Source organism: Phacochoerus africanus, chromosome 10, assembly GCF_016906955.1.
Source record: "Phacochoerus africanus isolate WHEZ1 chromosome 10, ROS_Pafr_v1, whole genome shotgun sequence".
Taxonomy (NCBI): domain Eukaryota; kingdom Metazoa; phylum Chordata; class Mammalia; order Artiodactyla; family Suidae; genus Phacochoerus; species Phacochoerus africanus.
Window position 1 is genome coordinate 66,518,636 of NC_062553.1, and position 23,827 is coordinate 66,542,462.

The window sequence follows — 23,827 nt, forward strand, 5'->3', positions numbered from 1 at the left end:
GGCATCATATGGGAATTTTTGCCAGCTGGATTCTGATGAAACTCAAAGGAAGAAATGTGTAGATAATCAGAAAGCAGAAAGAGAGAAATCGGGTGAGCAATGGCTATTGAGCTGAGGATAGTCTTGTATGTATGGATGTCCAGGCTCGGAAACCACTTAGGCAGTGCCTGCACTTAAGTAGTGCTCAGGGCTAAGGATGGCCAGCCCTCCTCTCATTAGATCTTAGCCATTTGCTGCATTCTAATCACAGAAAATAAGCTGAACACAGAGAAAACATAAACAGCTCTTCTCAAAACTTAAGAAAATTGTAAAAGCCAGAGCACATCAATATGAATCATCTTTTAAAAATGTTAAAACATTTAACAAATACATTTTCAGCTTTCTCAAAAAAATTTGTAGAATTTACTTGCATTTTCAGTAACGTGCATGTTCAAGAAGTACTTACATGTTCCCATTATGTGACTATTTTAAAATTGGAAGTAATTTTGAATACGCATATTGAAATGAAACAGAATTTCAAAAATTTCAGTAAACCAATGGATGACATTTATTTCTTTAATTTCTGAAATCACATAGTGAAATTAAAACTTTAATTAAACATGGCATTAAGTTTGAGTCTTTAATCCATTTGTTAAATTAATGTAAAGCTGATTCAAACATGAACATTGCCTTTAATTAGTGTTTTGCATTGATAAATATTTAGTATAACACAGCCTTGGTTGAACGGGCCTGCTAACGTCTTATGTCCTTAGCATGACAATTAATTGAATTTAAATTTGTAGAAGCTAGAGACTGAAAGAAGCTAGAGACTGAATGGTTTTACCTTCCAAGAAGATATTTCTTTTTTGACAGAAAACAAAATTTTTGCTTATAAATAGTGACTATAGATTATGAGCATTAATGATTTTTAAACATGATGAGTCAACATTTAACTGTAAGACTGTCAGTTGTACTATTAATTAAAATTTCATAAAATTATTAAACTTTTTCTATATTTCTTGTCATATTTCCTCTAAAAATGATTTATTCACCTTTAACATACTGCTGACATCCTCTGTCCCTGAGAAAAAAAACAATGATTCAGTCGATCTCTTGCTTGAAAGCAGTGCTGTCTCTTGCACTAACGGGCACACAAGAACACCTGCTGACTAAAGGCAGGAGTGTAGGCATGATTATGCATGTGTTCAATGGAAATCTGTAGACCTTTCCGTGTGTTGTGCCATGAAAGTTGTTACTGATTTGGCTCTGAACTCAGGAACAATGGGCAAGCAGAAAGCCTTATTTTTATAAAAATGCAATTATCACTCTTCTTATACAAATCTCCAGTGATGGTTTCCTAACTATTATTTACCTGTCCCCATTGCCCCGGGCCTGTCCTCTCTCCCTGGGCACCTGCTTTGAGTAGCACAATCTGGTCGTTCTGGCAGAGCTCCATAAAGCCCGAGAGCCTCTTAGCGAACTCTTAGCGAATATTCCAGAGGAACTTGTGAATTATATTCTTCTGTGTTTCTGCATCTACAACTTCAGCTTATATTTTGTATATTTCCCAGGATTCAGCATCTTGTTAGTCAGCCTATCACTTAAGATTAAAAATAAAGAAAAAATGATATTATGAATAGAATCAACATAAAATTATTTAGTGTACCTTTGTCAAGGAAGCTTGAGGAAGAGGGTAAAGCCAGCTGGGAAAAGCTAAAGGAAGAATAGGACATGCCCACTAGCTAATGCTATTATTGAATTCTAGATTTTATCTCTAGGTTAAGGTAGAGAGGAATGAGGATTTTGGAACCATGATGTAGAGGTTATGTTTTCATTAAGGTCACTGTGGTTACAATGAACAGAATTGCCCATTGAAGACTTAACCAAATTTAAAAGATCTACTCCCTTTTTTTCTTCTTTCCTGTTTTACCAAATTTTCGATAAGAAAACAAACAACACGTTGTAACCAAGAATATAACAGTTGCCACACAGGCCAGCAGGAATCCAATCACATCCAGAGAGTGGTACTGGTACCAAGTGAGGTCGTGGGCTGCTGGCCGCAGGTGCTTGGCTCCTTTGTGACGCATGACAAACTCGATCCAGAAGATTGCTCGGTCCAGGGGCTTTACAGGCTGATCATGGTGAATCCTTGATAACCTCATAGCATTCTCTTTGTAACTGGCAGGGAAAAACATAGATATTAGAGAGCTTTTGTTTTCATTAAAGGTAAGTGTGGGACACATGTTATATGCTATGGAAGCCAACAACAATAGGTATATTAAGAAAAAATTGTAATTCTTATTGAAACATAAACTTTGCTGGTTGCATAGCATTTTAAGAGTTGTGAAAGGAAGGTGTGGAAGAAATACATTCTTAACAGAATGTGGTAAAATACAAACATATAAAAAATAGAATTAACTGGCTGTAAATATACAGCCTCATTTTTCCAAGAAGGAACTTGATATTGAGGGAAGTATAGTTTCTAAGATTGTGAATAACATTTATCGAGAGAAAATACCCATTAGAAAGTCCATAAGCATGGCCTCTCATGTCAGGCTAGTTAATGATGACTGACACAGGAAACTGATGGTCAACATTAGTGAGCCGTGTTTTCAGTGTCTGAGATCTTGGCCTTATGGTAATTCCTCCAACGCACATACTTGTATCTGTATGAGGCAAAGGAGAGTGTTTATATTGGCAGTATCAAGATGAGATGAAGATACTAGGGTAATTTTAGAAATGGCAAGGAATTTTATTTAACTTCAAGGTTCAGGAATAATCTCACTAGAAGTAAAGCCCACAATCAATGTGGCATTGCAGAAGCACAGTTAACAAATGCTAACTGTCTCTCAGACAACATCTTGGAAAAGCAAGTTATGCATTCACTTGAGATTTCCTGGTGGTTAAGCCAGAATTAGTATGTTTACATTTGGTTTTGTGTTAGAAATAAAAGTTCCAGCCTGGAGGCATGAAAATGACAGAAGGTACATAGTTTGTGAAGAGATGTCCCGAGGTGAGTTGGACATTGTTGGGAATGGAGAAGAAATGTGATCATCATTCACCAGTGAAGATGCTACACAAGAGGAAGCCTCAAGGTGTAATTGACCTGTGTTCTTTTTGTGCACAGTGAGAAAGAATAGCCATGCTCTCTTTCTAATGGATTGAAATGTAGGTAGGACCAAAAGAGTAATTTCACAAGATTTATCCTAATATGTTTAAGCAAACTGCAGTGGTGATAAGAGCCTACCTGTGCAAATAATATTTTTGTTCAAGGTTTTCTCCATTTATAGATAGAAATTTGAAATTTGAAATACATACATATTTGTTAGATACGCTTGTATGTGTGAATTCAAATAGAAATAAAGAATACTCTCCTAGGGAGTTCCCGTCGTGGCTCAGTGGTTAACGAATCCAACTAGGAACTATGAGGTTGCGGGTTCGATCCCTGGCCTTGATCAGTGGGTTGAGGATCCGGCATTACCGTGAGCTGTGGTGTGGGTAGCAGACAGGGCTCCGATCTCGCGTTGCTGTGGCTGTGGCGTAGGCCAGCAGCTACAGCTCTGATTCGACCCCTAGCCTGGGAACCTCCATGTGCCGTGGGAGAGGCCCAAGAAATTGCAAAAAGACAAAAAAAAAAAAAGAATACTCTCTTAGAAATGAGATTGGATAAAAATGACCATACTTATGTTTTATGATTGTTACTTTAATATATTATGAATACTTCAAATTGCTATGGTTTATATACTTAAATGTAATTTTTGTGTTCCATAATGCCTTTAAGGGATAAGAAAAGAGAATATAAATACATTATACATACACTCAACACTAAACACTTTTGTTCTCAGATAATTTCAGACTTAGTATTAGGCTTAGAGTTAATGCTTTAAAATAAAGCATTTCACATGTTTTCTTGGAAATTCTAAGAGCATTTATGATTCTTTCACATCTATAGTTTTCAAATCAACAATAAAATTGAGTAAGCATTCTAAATGTTAAAAAAAATTACAGAATTTATCTAGTCTGATATTTGGTAAAAGGAACCAAATTATCAGCAATTAACAACTTGGCAATAGACTATAGATTAAACATCAAGAAAGAGAAGATCCTGGAAAGCCTTGTGGAAGCTTCTAACTCCCCTTTCTAGCTCGTGATGATAGGTATCACATTCCGAAAATTATGAGTCGAACATTCATTTTAACAAAAATTTTTGATTGGAATGTGGGTGGGAGGGAAAATGGACCACCAGGGCTGATTTTTTAAGATGCTTTCAAGGCAAATATTGAGTGTCTTCTCTTTTGGAAATGAGTATATTGAATACTTTGCTTAGAAAACCTTGCTCCTAGGGCTTTGAACAGATATTTTGATGTACACCAGTTCCACTTTAAAAAATTGCACAAAATTCCATCTGAGTTTACACTCTCCTCCCACTGAATTTCAGGTTTCAGTAGTGTAAGTGGAATATCATAACCATCTTTCAAGTTTTGTGTCTGAACAAAAATAATTGTTTAAGATAACTGGAAAACCAATTTAAAATTAGATATTTATACAAATTTGAAGCAAACACTGAAAGCAAGATGAAAAACATGCCTTGACAAAAACTTACAATACTGGGGGGAAAACTAAAATGACAGACTTAGAATATAATTAGGTATAATACATAATTCAAAAAAGGAGAATTTAATTATAGTAAGAATGTGAGAATTATGAATAAGATCAAAATCAGATTATGAAAAAAGAGAAGGTATTAAAAGATATAGTTGAGCTATTGAAATAAGTTGTTAAAAATTGCACTTTAAAGGATTAATAAGAAAATTATAAACAGTAAGTAATGTTAATTATGAAAAAAGTACATTTACTAATTTATGGACTATTTAAGGAAGTCTCAATGAATTAAAAAAGTAAAAAATGATAAGAACAATTAGAAAATAATAGAGAAAAAATTTAAACAGATTTTAAAATCTGATATCCCTGAAATAGAGATGAAATGGAACTAAAAGACATTTTAATAAATACCAAAAAGTAATTCTGAAAATAAAAATTGAATAATTTTCATCCTATATTAACAATGTTAAAAGGACACACTATAATCCCAGGAAAACATAGAAAAGAAATTATAAGGATATACCATAATTAATCTTCTGAATTTAAAAAAATAATATCTTTTTCCAGCTGAACAAGGAAAAAAGTAAAACCAATCCTCAAAACTTTATAGCAGGATCTAAAGCCAGAAGATTGTAACAGTACATTGTTCTGAAGGGAAGAAATTAGAACAAGGTATGTTATATTCAGATAGGCATCATTTTCTTATCAGGGCAATGAGTAAATATTGCTAACCGTGGTCTCAGGGAGTCCATGACTCTTTACCAATGGAAAATTCCATATGATATATTCAGCTAAGAATGAATTTAAAATATTTTGAAACAAAGAATCTCTAATTCAACGGTCAATATTGATTCTCTTAAAGTATGTGAAAAGATTAAATAAATGAGAGGAAAATAAGTGCCATAAGTATTGACAAATTAAAATTTTAAGTAATACATATGAGAGATGAGATTACTTACAACTTCAACCATTAGTGGCTAAAATTAAACACTTAGTTAAGGAGTTCCCATTGTGGCTCAGCGGAAATGAATCTGACTATGAACTATGAGGATGCAGGTTCAATCCCTGACCTCACTCAGTGCATTAAGGATGCAGCATTGCCGTGAGCTGTGATGTAGGTCCTAGATGTGGCTTGGATCCCATGTTGCTGTGGCTGTGGTGTAGGCTGGAAGCTACAGCTCCAATTCTGACGGCTAGCCTGGGAAACTCCATAAGCCACAGGTGAGGCCTTAAAAAGACAAAAACAAAAACGCATAGTTAAAAATAAACATTATATATGCATATATTAATTCTTAACCTTTGTGAGATCTTTCCAAGAAAAAAAAAAATAGTGATATATCCATATAGTTCATAGGCCCATATAGTTTATAAATTTATTTTATTTTTAGCTAAATAAGATAAAACAAAATTTTGCTCAAAAATCCATAAATAGTATCAACCTATATTTAAAATATTATTAACTACTCTAATTTTGCCTCCCTATATGTATGTGTAGACTGATTAATGATAAAACTCAGTATTAACAATGATGACTTTCGAATGGTTAATACAGGGTGAATTATCCCTTTCATTTTTGTGCTTACAGATGATTATAATATTTTAAATAAATATATATTTATTTATTTATAAAATAAGCAGATTATCCTGGAAAGTATCTAGGAATTTATATAACCATTAACATTATTTATTTGGAAAAAATTAACTGAATATTTGACATCTCTGTGTTTTTTTTCTTTTTTCCACTTAAGCCAATTGCTCCAGCAATTTGGGAAATGAAATAATAAAATAGTTTTTATATGATCATGTTATACTTGTTATTTGAAAATACACCAGTTAGAAATGCAAGAAACATTGGACATTTTCGAGTATGATGGGTATCGTAATTAATGATGAGCCTTTCAAAGCAGTAATACTTACGAAGGTTCATTGATGACTGTCTTCAAGGCATTGAGCAAATCTTCGCTTGTCATTGTGTTTATGTTCACCTCCACAGCAGCCCCCTTGGCCTTCATGTGAGCGATGTTGTCAGGCTGATCAGCGAACATGGGCACTCCCACCATCGGCACCCCATGATAAATAGCTTCGTAGATCCCATTGGTTCCACCATGAGTGATAAAAGCTTTTGCTTTGGGGTGACCTGGTTTGGGGATTGGGTGAGAAGTGAGTGAGGATTTTATTATACATAGTATGTTAACATAATTCCAGAGAGAGACGGGGAGGAAAAATAACCTTTGGATACCTCAACGAAGAAGGCAGGATTTTCTACAAAAGCTGAGCACATGGGATAGTGCTGTCCAGAAAATTGTGATCCCTGAAAAGGTGGAATTAACTCCTCGGCATTGTCTAGAAGGACTTTACTGAGGAGGAGACCAAAACTTGAACAGCGATGAGGGTCTTAACTAAGGCTGCTGTTTTGTGAGCCAGAGGAAGCATGAATCTATATAGTGAATGGCCAGTTCTTTAATTAATAACTAATAAACTAAGGGTTGAATCAGAGCTGTAGCCACCAACCTACACCATAGCCTCAGCAATGCGGGACCTGAGATGCAGCTGTGACCTACACCACAGCTCATGGCGTCACCAGATCCTTAATCCACTGAGCAAGGCCAGGGATCAAACTCACGTCCTCATGGATGCTAGTCGGGTTTGTTAACCACTGAGCCACGCTGGGAACTCCTTAAATATTTACTGAATTTACTTGCTGTTAAATAGTTACTTCACTTGTCCATTCATCATCTACCTGTACAGCTTTTTCCTGAGTCTTACCGAGAAGGTCATTCTGTGGAATCCAGTCATAGAGCCGAGTATTGGCCCCCAGTGTGGTCGGTCTCTTTCCTGAGTACCTCCATAAAACCTGTGGAAGACAATGCTTTAATTTTGCAAGTAAAAACATAAAACTAAGGCATCTTAAGGCTATGGAGATACTTGGAAATCATGTAGCCTACTCTATGTGATAGTTGAGAGAGATGTACAAAGGTATTTTGGAAACAGTGAGAGATCAGGCAAAACAATTTGCCTTTGCCTTTTTTGAAAGGGCTGTACTAATAGTCTATTAATATAGTACTATCACCTAAATGCTCTTGGGAGTGAGATTGTGAGTAAAGAAATAAACAGGACTTGTTGAGGCAGAGTATGAGGGTTAAAAACATTAAAACAAATGTGAATACTATGTAAATTTATTTGTCACAAGCCCATTCTAGCTCTTAAGTTTTAAATGTTATATTTTCAAAAAAAAATTTGCTTTAAAATTTTATTGTCTGCTTTTTGGATGACTTATCCTCTTTTCTCCTTTCCTGCCTTCCTTCCATCCTTCCTTCCTCCCTCCATCCTTCCCTCCCTCTTCCTTTTTCCTTCTTTCTTTCTTTCTGAGGGAGGATGGAATAAATAATTTGTTTATACTCCACTGTTTAACGAAGTGTCTTGTTAGGACGTTAACCTTTTGTTACACACTTTTTTCTCTTTGGAAACTCTGTATGATGAATTTCAGATTAAATACTAACAAATGACAAATGAATGGAAAAGTTTAGAAGTAAAAATTCATAATTTTAACATGCCTAATTAGTACACTTACAAGTACAGAGTTTTATGTACTCTAATATACAAATAAAGAGATCTAAGGTATTTTGTGAATTGGGAGTATATAAAGAGTAGGAATCAAGAATTAATAAAATTAAAATTAATTGAATGTTATAAATTAGAAAATATATATTCTTTGACAATATTAGGATTCTTAATTGTTTCGATGGTAGCAAATTCAATTTAGATCTATTAGGTCCTATTCCTAAACCAACTATACTTGGAGTCCTAATAAAACCTGGAGATATAAAGTATATTCTTGAGCTTGATTTCCCTCTGCTCTATGTCACCTTTCTTTTCCTGGACCCTAGAGCTAACACACCAGAGAACTTTTGGGAAGAGTCAGTGAAGTCATAAGATTTCAAAGAGTAAAAAGTTAGGATCTAGAGTTTCTGCTATAGTGCAACAGGATCAGTGGCATCTCTGGAGCACTGGGACGCAGGTTTGATCCCAGGCCCAGTGCAGTGGGTTAAGGATCAGGGGTTGCTTCAGCATAGGTCACAATTGCAGCTTGGGTCTGATCCCTGGTCCTGGAAACCCATATGCCACAGAGTGGACAAAAAAGAAAGTTATTAGGATTTTAACATTTTCATTTCTATTTCCTTGAAAATAAGTGACTTCACAAAAAGATGTATTTCCATCCTAACGTGAAGTCCCAGAAGGTAAATGGTAAAATGTGGCTCCCAATGCATTTTAATGTTTTGAGAAATTTTTACTTAAAGACGGGCCAGGTCTGCTCAGTGTTTGCGGAGTTACAACATTCATCTGTAAGAGTTCTATTGGCCACATTCCCTCCCCTGTTAGCAAAGTGGTTGCTCACTAGAATTGGAGGCCTGACTAACCTTCTGTGGAATCTGGGCAAGGGCTGAGGCAATGAGATCAGCTCTAGCTTCTGTGAGGTTTTTGACCATCGACCCCAGAGTAAATACCACGATACCATCTTCACCTGAACTTTGGACAAATTCTTCCATTTCCTGCAAAGATAAAATTCTCTCTTAGCATACAAGTGCAAGATCATGGGAGTGAAAAATGCTCTCCCACACTTTTAAACAGGCAAACACAGAGGACTGTCATGGATACCATTAGACTGATTGCTTCTTCTGCAGCAGAGAACCATCTAGTCTTTTTAAAAACAAATTATTTTATGTATTTATTTAAATTATTGTTTATTACTTCCAGTAATAACACTCAATAGAGCTTGTCTGCAGCTATAACTTGGTTGGTAGGAAAAGCATATGCAGAATACTGAAGTGAAATTTTAAACTTAAATATCTACCTTATCCTAAATAAAAATCAAGAATTCTCCTAGGAACACCATCTAACCTGCTGTCTTCTACAGATTATGCTCCTCCACCTACAACTCAAGCAAATGAATATCTGTCTCTTCACTCCTTAAATATAAAGATAGTTCTTGGATCGTTTTATTTTTCTATTTAAATAACAAAGTAAGGTCCAACTAAAAAAAGAGTATCATTTGTAAGAGACACCCCCCCCATTATTTTGAAAATAGATTTGGAGTAGCAAACTGAAGATGTACAGCAGAATATATGTTTTGACATTGTAAACTTTAAAGGAAAAATCAGGATTTTATCATAAGGTTAAAGAAAAAAAGCCTTCCATCATAATAGACCTACCTTAGGTAATGGTTTGGCTGGTTTGCAGTGCAATCCTCCTACAAACTCAAAATTAGGCAAGTATGGACGAGGAAATTCAAAATCCCAATATGTCCTGATTAACCAAATTTCTGCTTTCCCCATAGTCTCACATAAGGTCGTGGGTCTTCCTAGAGAAAATGAAGAAAGATGGCTGAAAGTTATTAGCATATATGTTTGCCAGAGGAAAACGGTGCCACTAATTTTCTGATATGCTATTAGGGAAAAAATAAATCTAGTTTCTCTAGATGATTATCAAATCCAGATGTTAAAAGGAAAGGGATTTTAAAGTAATAAGGAAGGAGTGAGGGAAAGAGGGAAGGAAGGAAAGAAGATAGGAAGAAAGAGAGGAAGGTTAGGAAATTGGAAGGAGGCAGAAAGAACATTTGGGTAGTTATAGAACAGTAATGTGTAAAGTAAAAGTAGATCCAATAAAATAAATTCAATAAAATCAAATAAAATTAAAAATTAATTATTTTACAAAAATAAGTATTTCTTTCATGAAATAAATGCCTTTTTTAGGGCCGCACCCTTGGCATACGGAGGTTCCCAGGCTAGGGGTCTAATCTCCCATGAAATAAATTCAATGAAAACTGTTAACCACAACTCCAAGACTGATGAATTTGATACTCATGGTTTCTCTCCAATTAAATGGCAGATGACAGATTCGCATCATCATGTTAGCACAGAATCAACTCTCAATGACTTTCTAATTTCCAGTCAGGACAGTATTTCTATCTTTCAGCTGTTACAGTTTCTGGTTCTTTCATATTGCTGAAGAATCCCACCCATGTCAGTTTACCTTATCCTGCTGAGTCAAATCTCATCACTTCACTTGATTTGGCATTATTTTCTCAGTAGGAATTCTCCAAGAAATTTATACCTAATGTACCCACCCTTTGGAATGTAAAATACATATGCAATATCAATATCACATACTTATTTTATTTTATTTTATTTATTTATTCTTTTGTCTTTTGTCTCTTCAGGGCTGCAACCATGGCATATGGAGGTTCCCAAGCTAGGGGTCCAATCGGAGCTACAGCTGCTGGCCTACACCACAGCCACAGCAATGCAGGATCTGCACCTTGTCTGCCATCTACACCACAGCCCATGGCAACACTGGATCCTTAAACCCACTGAGCAAGACCAGGGATTGAACCCCCAACCTCATTGCTCCTAGTAGGATTTGTTTCTGCTGTGCCATGATGGGAACTCTGATATCACATACTTATTTTAATGTTACCTTTAAAATGATAGTTTTTGGAAGGGACAGAATCCAAGTAATCCAAGTATTCATTTTAGGAGATTTGTAGAGAAGAACAACCATTTGCAAATTACCAAGCCAGTCACTTCTTTATACACAGAAAATATGTTTTGCATCTAAATAAAGAAAAATTCAGATGAGAATCCTTTCTTGAGGATTCTATTCAAAACTGGTGATCATATAGGCCCAAAGAGGATAGTCTCTTTTTTGAATCATTACTACTTTGTAGAGTTTGAATATATGTCTGAAGTTATATAGGCAAGTACATGCATAATATTTTTAAATGTATATAAATATTTCTATGTTATAAATTAGTTTAGAATTCCCAAGTCAATTAATGGACTTAAAAGGATGTTTGTCATGCATATCATAGAAAAAAAAGCTTTAAATTCCTCAAAAATACCAACATAGTTTAGAGGTCAATAGGATAAATAGGCCCAAAGAAAACAGAATAATTGCTGGCCACCTAAGAAAAGTCTGAGGACAAAGGCTAAACAGCTCAAAAATTTAGAGGTCATTGTGACAGAGATACAGCACAATTAAGTTTAGGGCAATTTTTCAATTTTTGTAACACCAGAGCTATAAAAATCCAAGTGTAGTTTTCAGCACTAGACAAGTTCAGTGATTTGTTAATCCATTCAAATGAATATTTCTAAGACAATATATAGAAAAATGTACATTTTAAAATGTGTGGAAAGACATAAAATAAGGTGAAAACATAGGTAAAGCTGAATACTTTGTAATTGTTCCTACTGGTAAAAAAGAAAATATGTACATATATACTTATGTTTAATAATACCTAGATAATATCTTGATATAAAGACAAGAAAATTTAGTGCTTATATAGGAGAAAAGAGAAGCCAGTTATCATTCATTATATAAAATTTATTCCATTTGAATTTTCAGCTATTTGTGTTAGTAGATGCAAACTATCATATTTGGAGTGGATAAGCAATGAAATCCCACTATACAGCACAGGGAACTATATCTAATCACTTGTTATGGAACATGATGGAGGATATGTGAAAAAAAGAATGTGTATATATATATATATGTGTGTGTGTGCATGTGTGTATAACTGGGTCACGTTGCTACACAGCAGACATTGTAAATCAACTATAAGAAATTTTTTTAGTTTTAATTAAAATTTTTTATTTTTAATTTTAATTAAATTTTTAAAATTTTATTTTTATTAAAATTTTTTAATTTTTAAATTCTGTGTCCTGAATTTATTTCTGATGCAGAATTGAGGCCAAGGTCTTGGGTCTTATTTTCCTTAACTCCACAGAGCCTAACACACTGCCTACACCCAGGAAGTGCTTGTTAGTTGTTAAACTATTTACTCTGAAATCAAGGCAGTGTATATTCAAAATCAGGTGTAAAGATAAGGATTTTATAGTGGGCTTTTCTAAATACCTCTATGAAATGATAGAGGTGTTGAAAATCAGTGTTATGGACTGAACTGTGTTCTAACATTAATATGTTGAAGTCTGTATTTGAAGATAGGTATTTTAAAGACATAAAGTTCAATGAGATCACAAGAGTGGGCCCTGGAAATGACCGAACTCATAAGAAGAGGAAGAGACACTGATGAGCACTTAGAGAGCAAAGACCTTGAGAGGACACAGGAAGCAGGTGGCCCTCTAGTGGCCAAATGAGCCGCAAGAGAACCAGTCCTGACAACGCAGTGGTCATGGATTTCTAGCTTTCAAAACTGTGAGAAAATACACCTTTTTAAATGCCACCTGGTCTGTTAGATTTAGTTATAGCAGACCTAGCAAACTACTACATTAAGGAAATTAAACTAGTTAATATTTCTAATACCCAGCATGATCTTTTGTGTATTAGGTCATATTTCCTCATGACTCTCAAACACATTTGGAGTGAAAGCCAGTCTCATTTGATGGAATAAGAGGAGAGCTAGATATGTGAACACTGCATAACATCTTTTTATTTATATTTATTTCTTTATTTTGGCTGTGCCTGCAGCATGTGGAAGTTCCCTGGCCAGGGATCAAACTCATGTCAGAGTGATGACCCACGCCACAGCAGTAACAGTGTCAGATACTTAACCCACTAGGCCACCAGGGAACCCCAGCAAAACCATTCTTTATTAGAAAAGAAAAGTAATTAAAAATAGAATGTACATAACTATTGAAGTTACATACATTCAGCATACAAGAAAATATACTGTTTTTAACACCTCAAGCTGTAAATGCCTTTAAGTTTTCTATTTAATTTTTTGAGAAGTATAAAGCAACCTAGGAAAATTTTCAGTATGACCAGCTATGATAAAGCAGTTCACACAGGACTTTCTAAAGTTTTACCCCAAATTTATACGAAATAGGAATAGAAGTTCCAGCAGGAGAATGGTATAAATTTTGAATTTAATAACTCCTGATTCTCAAAATTTGTAGAGCGAAATTCATAGTAAATTATATACCAAATTTAATGTCATTGTAAATAGAGCTCAGGTTTCAGTTTATTGCTAAAATCAGACAATGAGATTATCTTCCTCTTTCAGTAAACATTACACTCTCTTTGCCAATAAGTCCAACATCTCACTATGAAAAGTTGGGGTACTAGACCTATTTGTGATATCCTACATCTGACAGAAAAACAAAATACATCTTCCATTGGATTGGCATGCATTAGCATGATTTACATTTCATTGTGTTTTGGTAACCATCTTTTAAGCATCAAAGTATCCTACAAAATAGAGGGTAGCAAAGAAAGTGTAACCCTGAAAGATACTACTTTTGCCTCCCCAGTCCCAATTAGTTACTGGTAACAGTTCATTGCTATATCACTTGTAACATTTTGTTTGGAAGTGAAAGTTTTAAGAAGTTATTCCTTAGTTTCTGATAATTACTGTAGAATGAAAAGCAGAGTCTCTTACCTAATACTTCACTGTAAAACTGGTCCCAAAGCTGAGAGTCAAATTGTAGGAGCCAGAAGTCAAAAAAAAGGGAAAGCATTAAATTTTTTACCCTTTCCAGAAAGTTCATTTTGTCTGTTAATCCTGTCATGGCAGTAGGCACATAGGAAGGGGGAAATGGAAGTTTCCCACAGTATTTCTCCAAGGTGTTACCCAGGGAGAGCCTGAGCGTGTTCACAAAAGGGACTGACAGCAACTCAGCAATCAGCTCCCCACAGGGTATCATAGGGTCTATAATCATTACACTGTAGTTGGCGTCCTGGAGTTTCTTCATGAGTGACTGGTTGTAGATTACACTCTCACACTGACGTTTTAAAATACCATTTATATTTAAAAAATATTCTTGCAGTTTTATTGCTGCCTTCCAGGGTGACAATGATGGCATGATGTTAACAGACAGGTTTAAAAACTCATTTAGTGATTTTTCAGCATCCTCTCTGTTGTGTGATACAGAAAACATCTCAAAGTTCAGTGTAGAAGGCTTCTTGTGGTCAATGATGAAATTTTGTGGAGAGACCAGCACAGTTACTTCATGGCCCCTTTCCGAGAGTTCCTCCAGAATAACATTTAGATTGAGCCAATGGCTCATGTCACAGGGCCACACTAGGATCTTCTCACAGAATCCACAGCCAGTGTAGCAAAGCTGCAGCAGTAGAACTGCTGAAATCCATTTCTCAGACACCGTGACAGCAACTCCCTCACACATGGCTCTGCCGAGGATGAATATTTGCTGGGCACAGAAGTGAAGTGGCGATTTAGACAGAGGGCAAGTTAAAAATTAATTTCTAGAGTTATGAAATAAGACTTATCAGAGAACTTTGCTAGTGTTGTTAAATGGACACAGTCCTGGATGATATTTGTTCAGGAGGAGATAGGAAATATCTATACATTTTGGAAGAAATGATCACAACATTATAGGAGTTTGTTTTAAATATGTTAAAATGGGGAAAATTTGTTTTAATTGACAATTCTTAAATATGATAGAAGAACCCATGTAAGTAGCTCTAGTAAATACTATGGTATCTCTTATGGAACATAATGATTAATAAGTGGGGAAAAATTATGGCCACATGTTAATATATGGAAAAACACATGAATCACATAATACAGGAGGAATATATTATTTCTATAGGAAGGTACAGCGTTCTAGGGTCTCAGAAGATGCTGTCATTCCTATGTGAGGAAAATCATGCAAAGCTTCAGAATGGAGGGGCCCTTTCAGCTAGCCCAGAAGCAAAGGTTACAGAAGAAGGGTTCTGAAGGTGAATGGAAGAAAAGGAGAAAATGATCAATGATATGTAAGTCATGGTCATTTAAGGATACAGTTATTAGTTCAGAATGTATGGAGCAGAGGCTAACACAGAACAAAGCAGAAAAGGAAACTATTAGTTAAAATAGGATTCAAACAATCTTGAGTGCTATCCTCTGGTTTCAGTTTTAATCTCCCTAAAAATATGTCTACTCAAATCTTCAAATCAGGCTCAGAAATCAGTCACGTCTGTCCTTTAATAAAACTAGTCTGGCATCTAACTAGGATTTGAATTGCTGAGAATGAAAGAACAGGTAAGGTGATTGAAAAGTAAATATTAGAAAACAAGATTTGGTGAGAGTATCGGGGAGAATATAATACTGTTTTGTGAATGGAGTGCACAGAATGAGAGTCTTATGGCTGATAGGACCAGTAGCCACCAAGGAAGTGCCTGGGTTACACTGATCAGCCCCAGTGCAATCATGACTCTGGCAATATCATGAAACACTAAAATAGGAGCAGCTATGGGAAGAGTTTTTGACCTGTGGCATAAATTAATGATTGGTGATGTCTGTAAATCTCAACAGAGGGGGGATATTTAGAAATACAGATTTTGTGTTCAATCATCCCTCCATATTGCTATCCAATTCCAATTACTCTCCAAGTCATTTGATATTTCCTATCTTCCGTAAGCAATTTTTAGCACTTACTATATGCCATATTATGGACAATGCACAGGTCATAAAGAGACAAATCAGATATGGTTCTAATTCAAAATGATTTCACAGATTAATGCACATACAGTTCTAATTCAAAATGACTTAACAGATTAATGCAGAAGATGTCAGTTAGACAACATTCTACAAGAATAAGGGAGATGGATCTTAGAAGGGAGAGAAGAATTGAGGAAGGGCAAAGCCCGTGAAGAAGGTGGCTTGGTGGAGAAAGGGAATGATGAAATTATGAGTTAGCTAAGTTTTTAAGGGTCACCTTTGCAGGTTGAAAAGAGTCATTTAGAAGTAACGTAGAATATTAATGAATCTGTGTTCTAAGTGTGATATAGTTATATCAAGTGTTATATTCACTTACAAAATTATATTCATTTCAGTAATTTGAAGGGGACATACTGAAATTTCAAATTATTTGAGTGTTTTTCTGTTTTGCTAAAATGAAAACCCAGAGTAGGTTTTCTTGGAAGATGCCAGGATAAATCAGGAATCAAGGATTGAGAATTGTGCACTATTGCATAGTTAGATTTTGCATAAGTTCTGGAAGTTACTGGTAAAAAACAGAGTCCAAAAGAGAGTCAGATAACAGAAAGATAGGAAAGGACCATAAATCTGCTAGAAAAAAAAATGAGATAACATTGAAATCTTAGAGGATGAAAGTCTTTTTATACAGAGTAAATAACACATAATCTTAGAGGATGAAAGTCCCTTTATATAAAGTAAATAACCCAGGAGTGATTAAAAAAAAAGGCTAATTTTTTTACTCACTCAACATAATACATTGTAAACAATTTAAACAAAGACAAAGAGAGAACAAAGATATATAACACAGCTCAGAAATTGACCTCAATATATATGGACTATTAAAGAAATATTTCTAGGTTATTTTATTATATGAGAAAACTAAGGTAGAACTCATATTATGAAGAAGGATTTATTTCCATAAATTTAAAAGCTCATGCATTTTCCACTTACATTGAACTGAAAATTAAAATTCTGGGGAAAATATAAAAATACCCTTTTAAAATTTCATTTTTGATTTGGTAAGAAAGTAAAAAGTCAGGAGAATCCCTAACACAAAGTCAAAGCAGGAATTCTGATGTTCAATCTTGGGTCTTTCCTTTGATGAGTACAGAGTATGTGGCAAGAGTAGGGAGAAGAAAAGTCTGAAGCCTTGCCCAAGCCCTCACAACCTATATACCTTCACAAGATGCTAGATTCATAAGATCTAGCCTCACTTTTACAAATGAGTTCCCTCCCACAGAAGTTTACACTAAGAAAATTGCTGTTGCAATCAGAGAAGTAAAAGAAATAAAAGGAATCCAAATTGAAATTATGAGTTAGCTAAATTGGAAAAGAAGAAGTAAAACTATCACTATTTTCAGATGACATGATACTATACCTAGGGAATCCTAAAGATTCTACCAGAAAACTGTTGGAGCTCATCCATGAACTTGGCAAAGTCACAAGATACAAAATTAATACACATAAATAGAAAGCATTCCTATATACCAACATTGAAAGATCAGAAGAGAAATTAGGGAAGCAATCCCATTTACCATCACATCCAAAAGAAGAAAATACCTCGGAGTAAACCTACCTAAAGAGACAAAAGACCTGCACTCTGAAAACTATAAGCCACTGATGAAAGAAATCAAAGATGACACAAACAGATGAAAGACATGCCATGCTTTTGGATTGGAAGAGTCAATATTATCAAAATAACTATACTACCCAAGGCAATCTACAGATTCAATGCAATCCCTATCAAATCACCAAGGACATTTTTCACAGAACTGGAACAAAATATTTCAAAGTTTGTTTGGAAGCACAAAAGACCCAGAATAGCCAAAGACATACCGAAAAAGAAAAATGGAGCTGGAGGAATCAGGCTTCCGGACTTCAGACTATACTGCAATGCAACAGTCATCAAAGCCATATGGTACTGGCACAAAGACAGAAATGTAGATCAGTGGAACAGGATAGAAAGCCCATAATTAAACCCATGCACCTACAGCCAACTAATCTATGACAAAGGAGGCAAGAACATACAATGGAAAAAAGACAGCTTGTTCAATAAGTGGTGCTGGGAAAACTGGACAGCCACATGGAAAAGAATGAAATGAGAACACTCCTAACACCATACACAAAAAACAAACTCCAAATGGATTAAAGACCTAGATATAAGACCATATACTCTAAAACTCTTAGAGGAAAACATAGGCCAAACACTCTCCGACATAAAGGACAGCAACATCTCCTCAGATTCACCTCTTAGAGTACTGACAGTAAAAACAAAAAGAAACAAATGGGACCTAATCAAACTGAAAAGTTTCCGCACAGCAAAGGAAACCCTAAACAAAATGAAAAGACAACGCACAGAATGGGAGAAAATCTTTGCAAAGGAATTGACTGAAAAGGGATTAATCTCCAAAATTTATAAGCTCTTCCTACTACTCAATACCAAAAAACAAACAACCCCATCCAAAAAATGGGCAGATCTAAACAGTCAATCCTCCAAAGAAGACATGTGGATGGCCAAAAAAACACATGAAAAGACATTCAATATCACTCATTATTAGAGAAATGCAAATCAAAACCACTATGAGGTACCACCTTACACCAACCAGAATGGCCATCATCCAAAAGTCTACAAACAATACGTGCTGGAGAGGGTGTAGAGAAAAGGAACCCTATTACACTATTAGTGGGGTTGTAAATTGGTACAACCACTGTGGAACACAGTACGGAGATTCCTCAGAAAACTCGACATAGAACTACCATTTGACCCAGCAATCCCACACCTGGGCATCTGTCCAGAGAAAACCATGACTCACAAAGACACATGTACTCCTATGTTCATTGCAGCACTATTTTCAATAGCCAAGACATGGAAACAACCTAAATGTCTATCGACAGAGGAGTGGATCAAGAATACATGGTACATATACGCAACGGAATATTACTCAGCCATTAAAAGGAATGAAATACCAGCATTTTTAGCAACATTGCATTCTTACTTCAAATGCACCTTTGCCACAAGAGAATATCAGAAGAAGAAAAAAATGAGGGATGGTCTAAAAATTAACTACCCAGTATTCTTTATAAGTGGAAAACCAAGAAAGACTGTGGAAACTGTCACAAATTGGAGAAGAGTAGGGAGAGTGGAAAAATAAGTGCAAGGGGGAAACCTGGATTGCATACTAGAAAGAAAAAGGAATATTAGCAGGATAATTCACATTGTTTACTATGAATTCCTAGTTTTGCTAACTTTAGTATGGTGATGTAAAATTAAAAGCACAGTCAATTTTTCAAATCCCATTATTCTTTCTATATTTATTAATTAGAATTTAAGGAATGTCCTGCTTATTCAATTACTTATTTACTTACATCAGTATAGTTCAACATTTTATTTTTATAGATTGTATTTCATTATTGTCATTATTCTGTTGCTCAAATTTTCACAGATTTTGGAAACGATTTCATATATTTCATTTTAAATGAAAAAAGTAAGCATTTTCCCTTTAAAATCAAATATGAGAATATCATAGAATGTCTACTTCTATTTAATATTAAGAGGAAAGTCTCAGTCAGCATAAGAAAAATATATACCTAAATGAAATAAATCAAAGACAAATACTGTATGATATCACTTATATGTGGAATCTACATAAATACAACAAACTAGTGAATATAACAACAGTGTGAACCTCTACACTGTGTTCCATGGTAGCTGTACCAATTTACACTTCAAAGAGTGTATAAGAGTCCCCTTTTCTCCACACTCTCACCAACATTTGCTGTTTCTGGCCTTTTTGGTAATAGCCAAACCAACATTGTGTTTCCTGGTGCTATCATCATCACTGCTTGTGACTCTGGAGTCATTGGTGCCTTGCTGCTGCTGGTGTCACTGTCACTGTTGAGGCTCTGGGATGGTGGTGCTTCTGTTGGGTCTGGGATCTCCTGAGTCCTAGTCTCTGCAGAGCGAGGAGGATAGGGAAATGGTGGGTCATAGTTACCTCTGCTGTGTCTGGGGTTGCTGGATTCACAGGCAGTGTCCCTGGAGGCAAGAGTGAGGGCCCAGAGTTGGGGTGTTTCCATGGCTGGACAGAGTCACAGGCCCTGCTCCTGCTGCTACCCAATTACCTGTGACTATGAGCAGTCAAGAAATAACAAATGTTGGTGAGAATGTGGAGAAAAGGGAATTCTTATACACTGTTTGGAGTGTAAATTGGTACAGCAGCTGGGAGGTGGGAGTCATGTGCACTACCTTCCCTGCTGCAATCATATTCTCTGGGGCTAAGTGGCTAGGATCACAGGCATCACTTCCCTGTTCCCGTGGTTATACCTGCTCTATGTATTTGATGTGTCCACTCACATTAGCTGTACAGATGGTACATCTAGGAAGGGCATTAGCTTCTGTATCAGTGAATATAACAACAAAGCAGAGATGTTTGATGGATTACAAACTGAACATGAGTGACAATGTAATAATATTATACAGTTAAAATGATTATAGGATGCATTAAAAAGCCACATAAAAAAAATGGAAGTCCAAAGAAAATAAAAACAATAATTTGAAAAGATACATGCACCCAACATTCCTAGCAGCATTATTTACAGTACTCAAGTTATGGAAGCAACCTAAATGTTCATCAACAGAGGAATGGATAAAGAAGATGTGGTACATATACAATGGGATATTACTCAGTCATAAAAAATGAATTTCTGCCATTTGCAACAATGTGGATGGACTGAGAGTATTTGCTTAGTGAAATAAGTCAGATAGAGAAAGACAGATACTTTGTTAGCATTTATATTTGGAATCTAAAAAATAAACAAATGCGTATAACAAACAGACGCAGATATATAGAACAAACTAGCAGTTACCAGTGGGGAGGGAAAAGAGAGGAGGGACAGGATAGGCATAGTGGATTAAGAGATATAAATTACTATGTATACATTAATAAATGAGGATTTATTTTCCAGCACAGGGAAACATTGCCGTTACTTTACAACTTTAAGTGGGCTATCATCTATAAAAACATTGGATTACTATGAAACTCATATAATATTCTAAATTAACCATACTTAGATCAAAAAAGAACAAAAATGGAAGTAAATAAGAATGAAAACTTAGTAAACTACGGAATGATTCAGTCTGATTAGTGTCTGAAAGGTCTGGAGGATAGCTATGTTAAAAAGGGATTCTAGAGATTGATTGGTGTGTTGATTACAAAGGTTTATACATTTGACAAAACAAATCACACTGTACTTTTTAAAAAATAATATGTAATTAACCCTTAATAAAAAAATGATAATGAGATGGCACTGCACATCAACAACATGGTTAAAGCTAAAATAAAAGAGCAGAAATAAAATACCCAGTGTTGATGAAAATAGAGAACAATTAGAATCCTAGTAAATGGCTGATGAGATTAATTGGTATGAGTGCTTGGGAAACTAGAATTTAGCACTATTTTCTTTTTTCTTTTTTGTCTTTTTTTTTTTTTTTAGGGCAGCACCCATGGCATATGGAGGTTCCCAGGCTAGGGGGCCAATCGGAGCTATAGCTGCTGGCCTATACCAGAGCCATACCAACGCTGGATCCGAGCCACATGTGCAACCTACACCACAGCTCACAGCAATGTTGGATCCTTAACCCACTGAGCGGGGCCAGGAATTGAACCTGAATCCTCACGGATACCAGTCAGGTTCATTAACCACTGAGCCATGACAGGAACTCCGAATTTAGCACTATTTTCTAAAGCTAAACAGATGCAGGCCCTATGTTTGCATGCCCTGTGACCTGGCAATTCACTCTACATGTCCATCAACAGTAGACTGGATAAGTAAAATGTATGTTAATTAAACTCCATATAGCTGTGAGAATGAACCAACTACACCTATGTGCAACATGAACAAATATAAAAAACATGATGTTAAACAAAATACAGAAGAGCCATAAGGTGTGTTTCATTTTTACAGTTTAAAATCAGTCAGGGAGTTCCCGTCATGGCGCAGTGGTTAATGAATCCGACTAGGAACCATGAGGTTATGGGTTCGGTCCCTGGCCTTGCTCAGTGGGTTAAGGATCCGGCATTGCCGTGAGCTGTGGTGTAGGTTGCAGACACAGCTCGGATCCCGTATTGCTGTGGCTCTGGTGTAAGCCAGCCACTACAGCTCCGATTGGCCCCCTAGCCTGGGAACCTCCAGACACAGGCAAAATAGGACCTTCAATTTCCTTACCTGTTAACCATTTTCCTGACAGCCTTCAAATCCTTGGCCTTCCTATAGCTTGCAGCAAAGCCTAGTCTCAAATCCTGCCCACGTGAGAACTATCTCTGTGATGTTCGTAGAGCAGATCTCTCTGAGGAAGGGGGCCAGATCAGTCTCAGTGCAGTTTGAAGATGCCTTGCAGAACTATTAGCCAGGACAGGATTTAATAATAGATTCACTCCTGAACCTGAGTAACAACGATGGGCACTAATTCCAAATATGCCTGTTCCCTTAGGTGTTAGAAGCATATTTAAATTTGAATAAAGTAAAATCGAATTGATAATCATTTTTCCTTGCTTCATCTATAAGAGTTCCTCACTGATAAATAAAACAGGATTTTGAACAAGTTCAGTTAGATATTTCCGTGTTACTTACCTCTATTTTCCTCAAAATAGATATTTGGGATTTTTGTCTTTATCACAGTTAAACAGATTCTTTCTCTCATCTATTTTTCTCACAGAACTGAAGAACAGCTATTGAAATGGAAACGCCAAAATAAATTTCACATTATGAAATCTCTTGTGTTCAAAGATAATATCAAATATAAGGTACCTGCCTTATTTCAGTATCAGTTTACACTTAACAGGGGTCTCTAATACTTAAAGAATGTACTTGCAAACAAAAGGCAAATTGGATTTGACCAGTTCTTCTTCAAAATATACTTTGATTTGAAATAAAATATTCCAGGTAGGTATTTGTTGTTCAACCGCATTTAGTAGCGTTTAGTAACATGATAAGCGTAAAGGATTTAAGTAAATAAGATATTTAATTTCTTAATATGTAGGATTTCTGAACTTAGATTAATGTCCTGTGAAAATGAGAACTTGGGAACATTCTGTTTCACAAAAACATTTTCACATATTATGTAATTTGTCGTGGCTTCCTTTGAGAGGGAAGGTTTAGTATACCCCAGAGGCCATTCATTTTCTACACACATTTTCTAGGTGTAGAGCCCCATGATAGTATAATTAGGGCATTTTCATTGCAGAATTCTTATGTAGTTTGGTGTAGTGTTCAATGTAAGTATAATCCTTTAGAATTGTCATAGCATATCACACATAAAGTGTCATATGATCACCTTAAAGAAGTAAAACAATGACCTTATTTATTTATTTATTTATTTAGTCTTTTGTCATTTTAGGGCCGCACCTGTGGCATATGGAAGTTCCCAGGCTAGGGGTTGAATCAGAGCTGTAGCTGATGGTCTACACCACAGCTCACAGCAATGCCAGATCCTTAACCCACTGAGAGAGGCCAGCATTCTCATGGATGCTAGTTGGGTTCATTAACCACTGAGCCTTGACGGGAACTCCAATGACCCTATTTTAAAGAGAAGGGCGTGCTAAGGCTCAGAGTTTGAGTTATCTGCTTGAGGTCACCCAGTTAGCAAGTGGAACCTGAGCCCCAAATCTCCTGGAATTTGCAAGACCCTTCGTCATTTTACTTTTTGCAACTCTCTGTTTAAGGAATACAGACCGTTATGTCAAAGCCTGCAAGAGTTGGCACGATACACACACACACACACACACACACACACACAATGATAATTATTATACA

General features: G+C 35.8%; 1 protein-coding gene across 2 annotated transcripts in view; it reads right to left on the bottom strand.

Moving 5' to 3' along the window:
• Positions 1 to 1,877: 1,877 nt before the first annotated feature.
• LOC125137771 (UDP-glucuronosyltransferase 2A1) overlaps positions 1,878 to 23,827 on the bottom strand; it is a 33,346-nt gene continuing 11,396 nt past the window's right edge. Inside the window, exons 2-6 of one of the 2 annotated variants that reach the window (XM_047798816.1) lie at positions 9,792 to 9,940; positions 9,000 to 9,131; positions 7,348 to 7,435; positions 6,499 to 6,718; positions 1,878 to 2,157 (exon numbers count right to left, since the gene is read on the bottom strand). In XM_047798816.1, the coding sequence (XP_047654772.1) occupies positions 1,878 to 2,157; positions 6,499 to 6,718; positions 7,348 to 7,435; positions 9,000 to 9,131; positions 9,792 to 9,940 (869 nt within the window). The remainder of the gene's footprint in view (positions 2,158 to 6,498; positions 6,719 to 7,347; positions 7,436 to 8,999; positions 9,132 to 9,791; positions 9,941 to 23,827) is intronic. The other variant, XM_047798817.1, reaches the window with a different exon arrangement.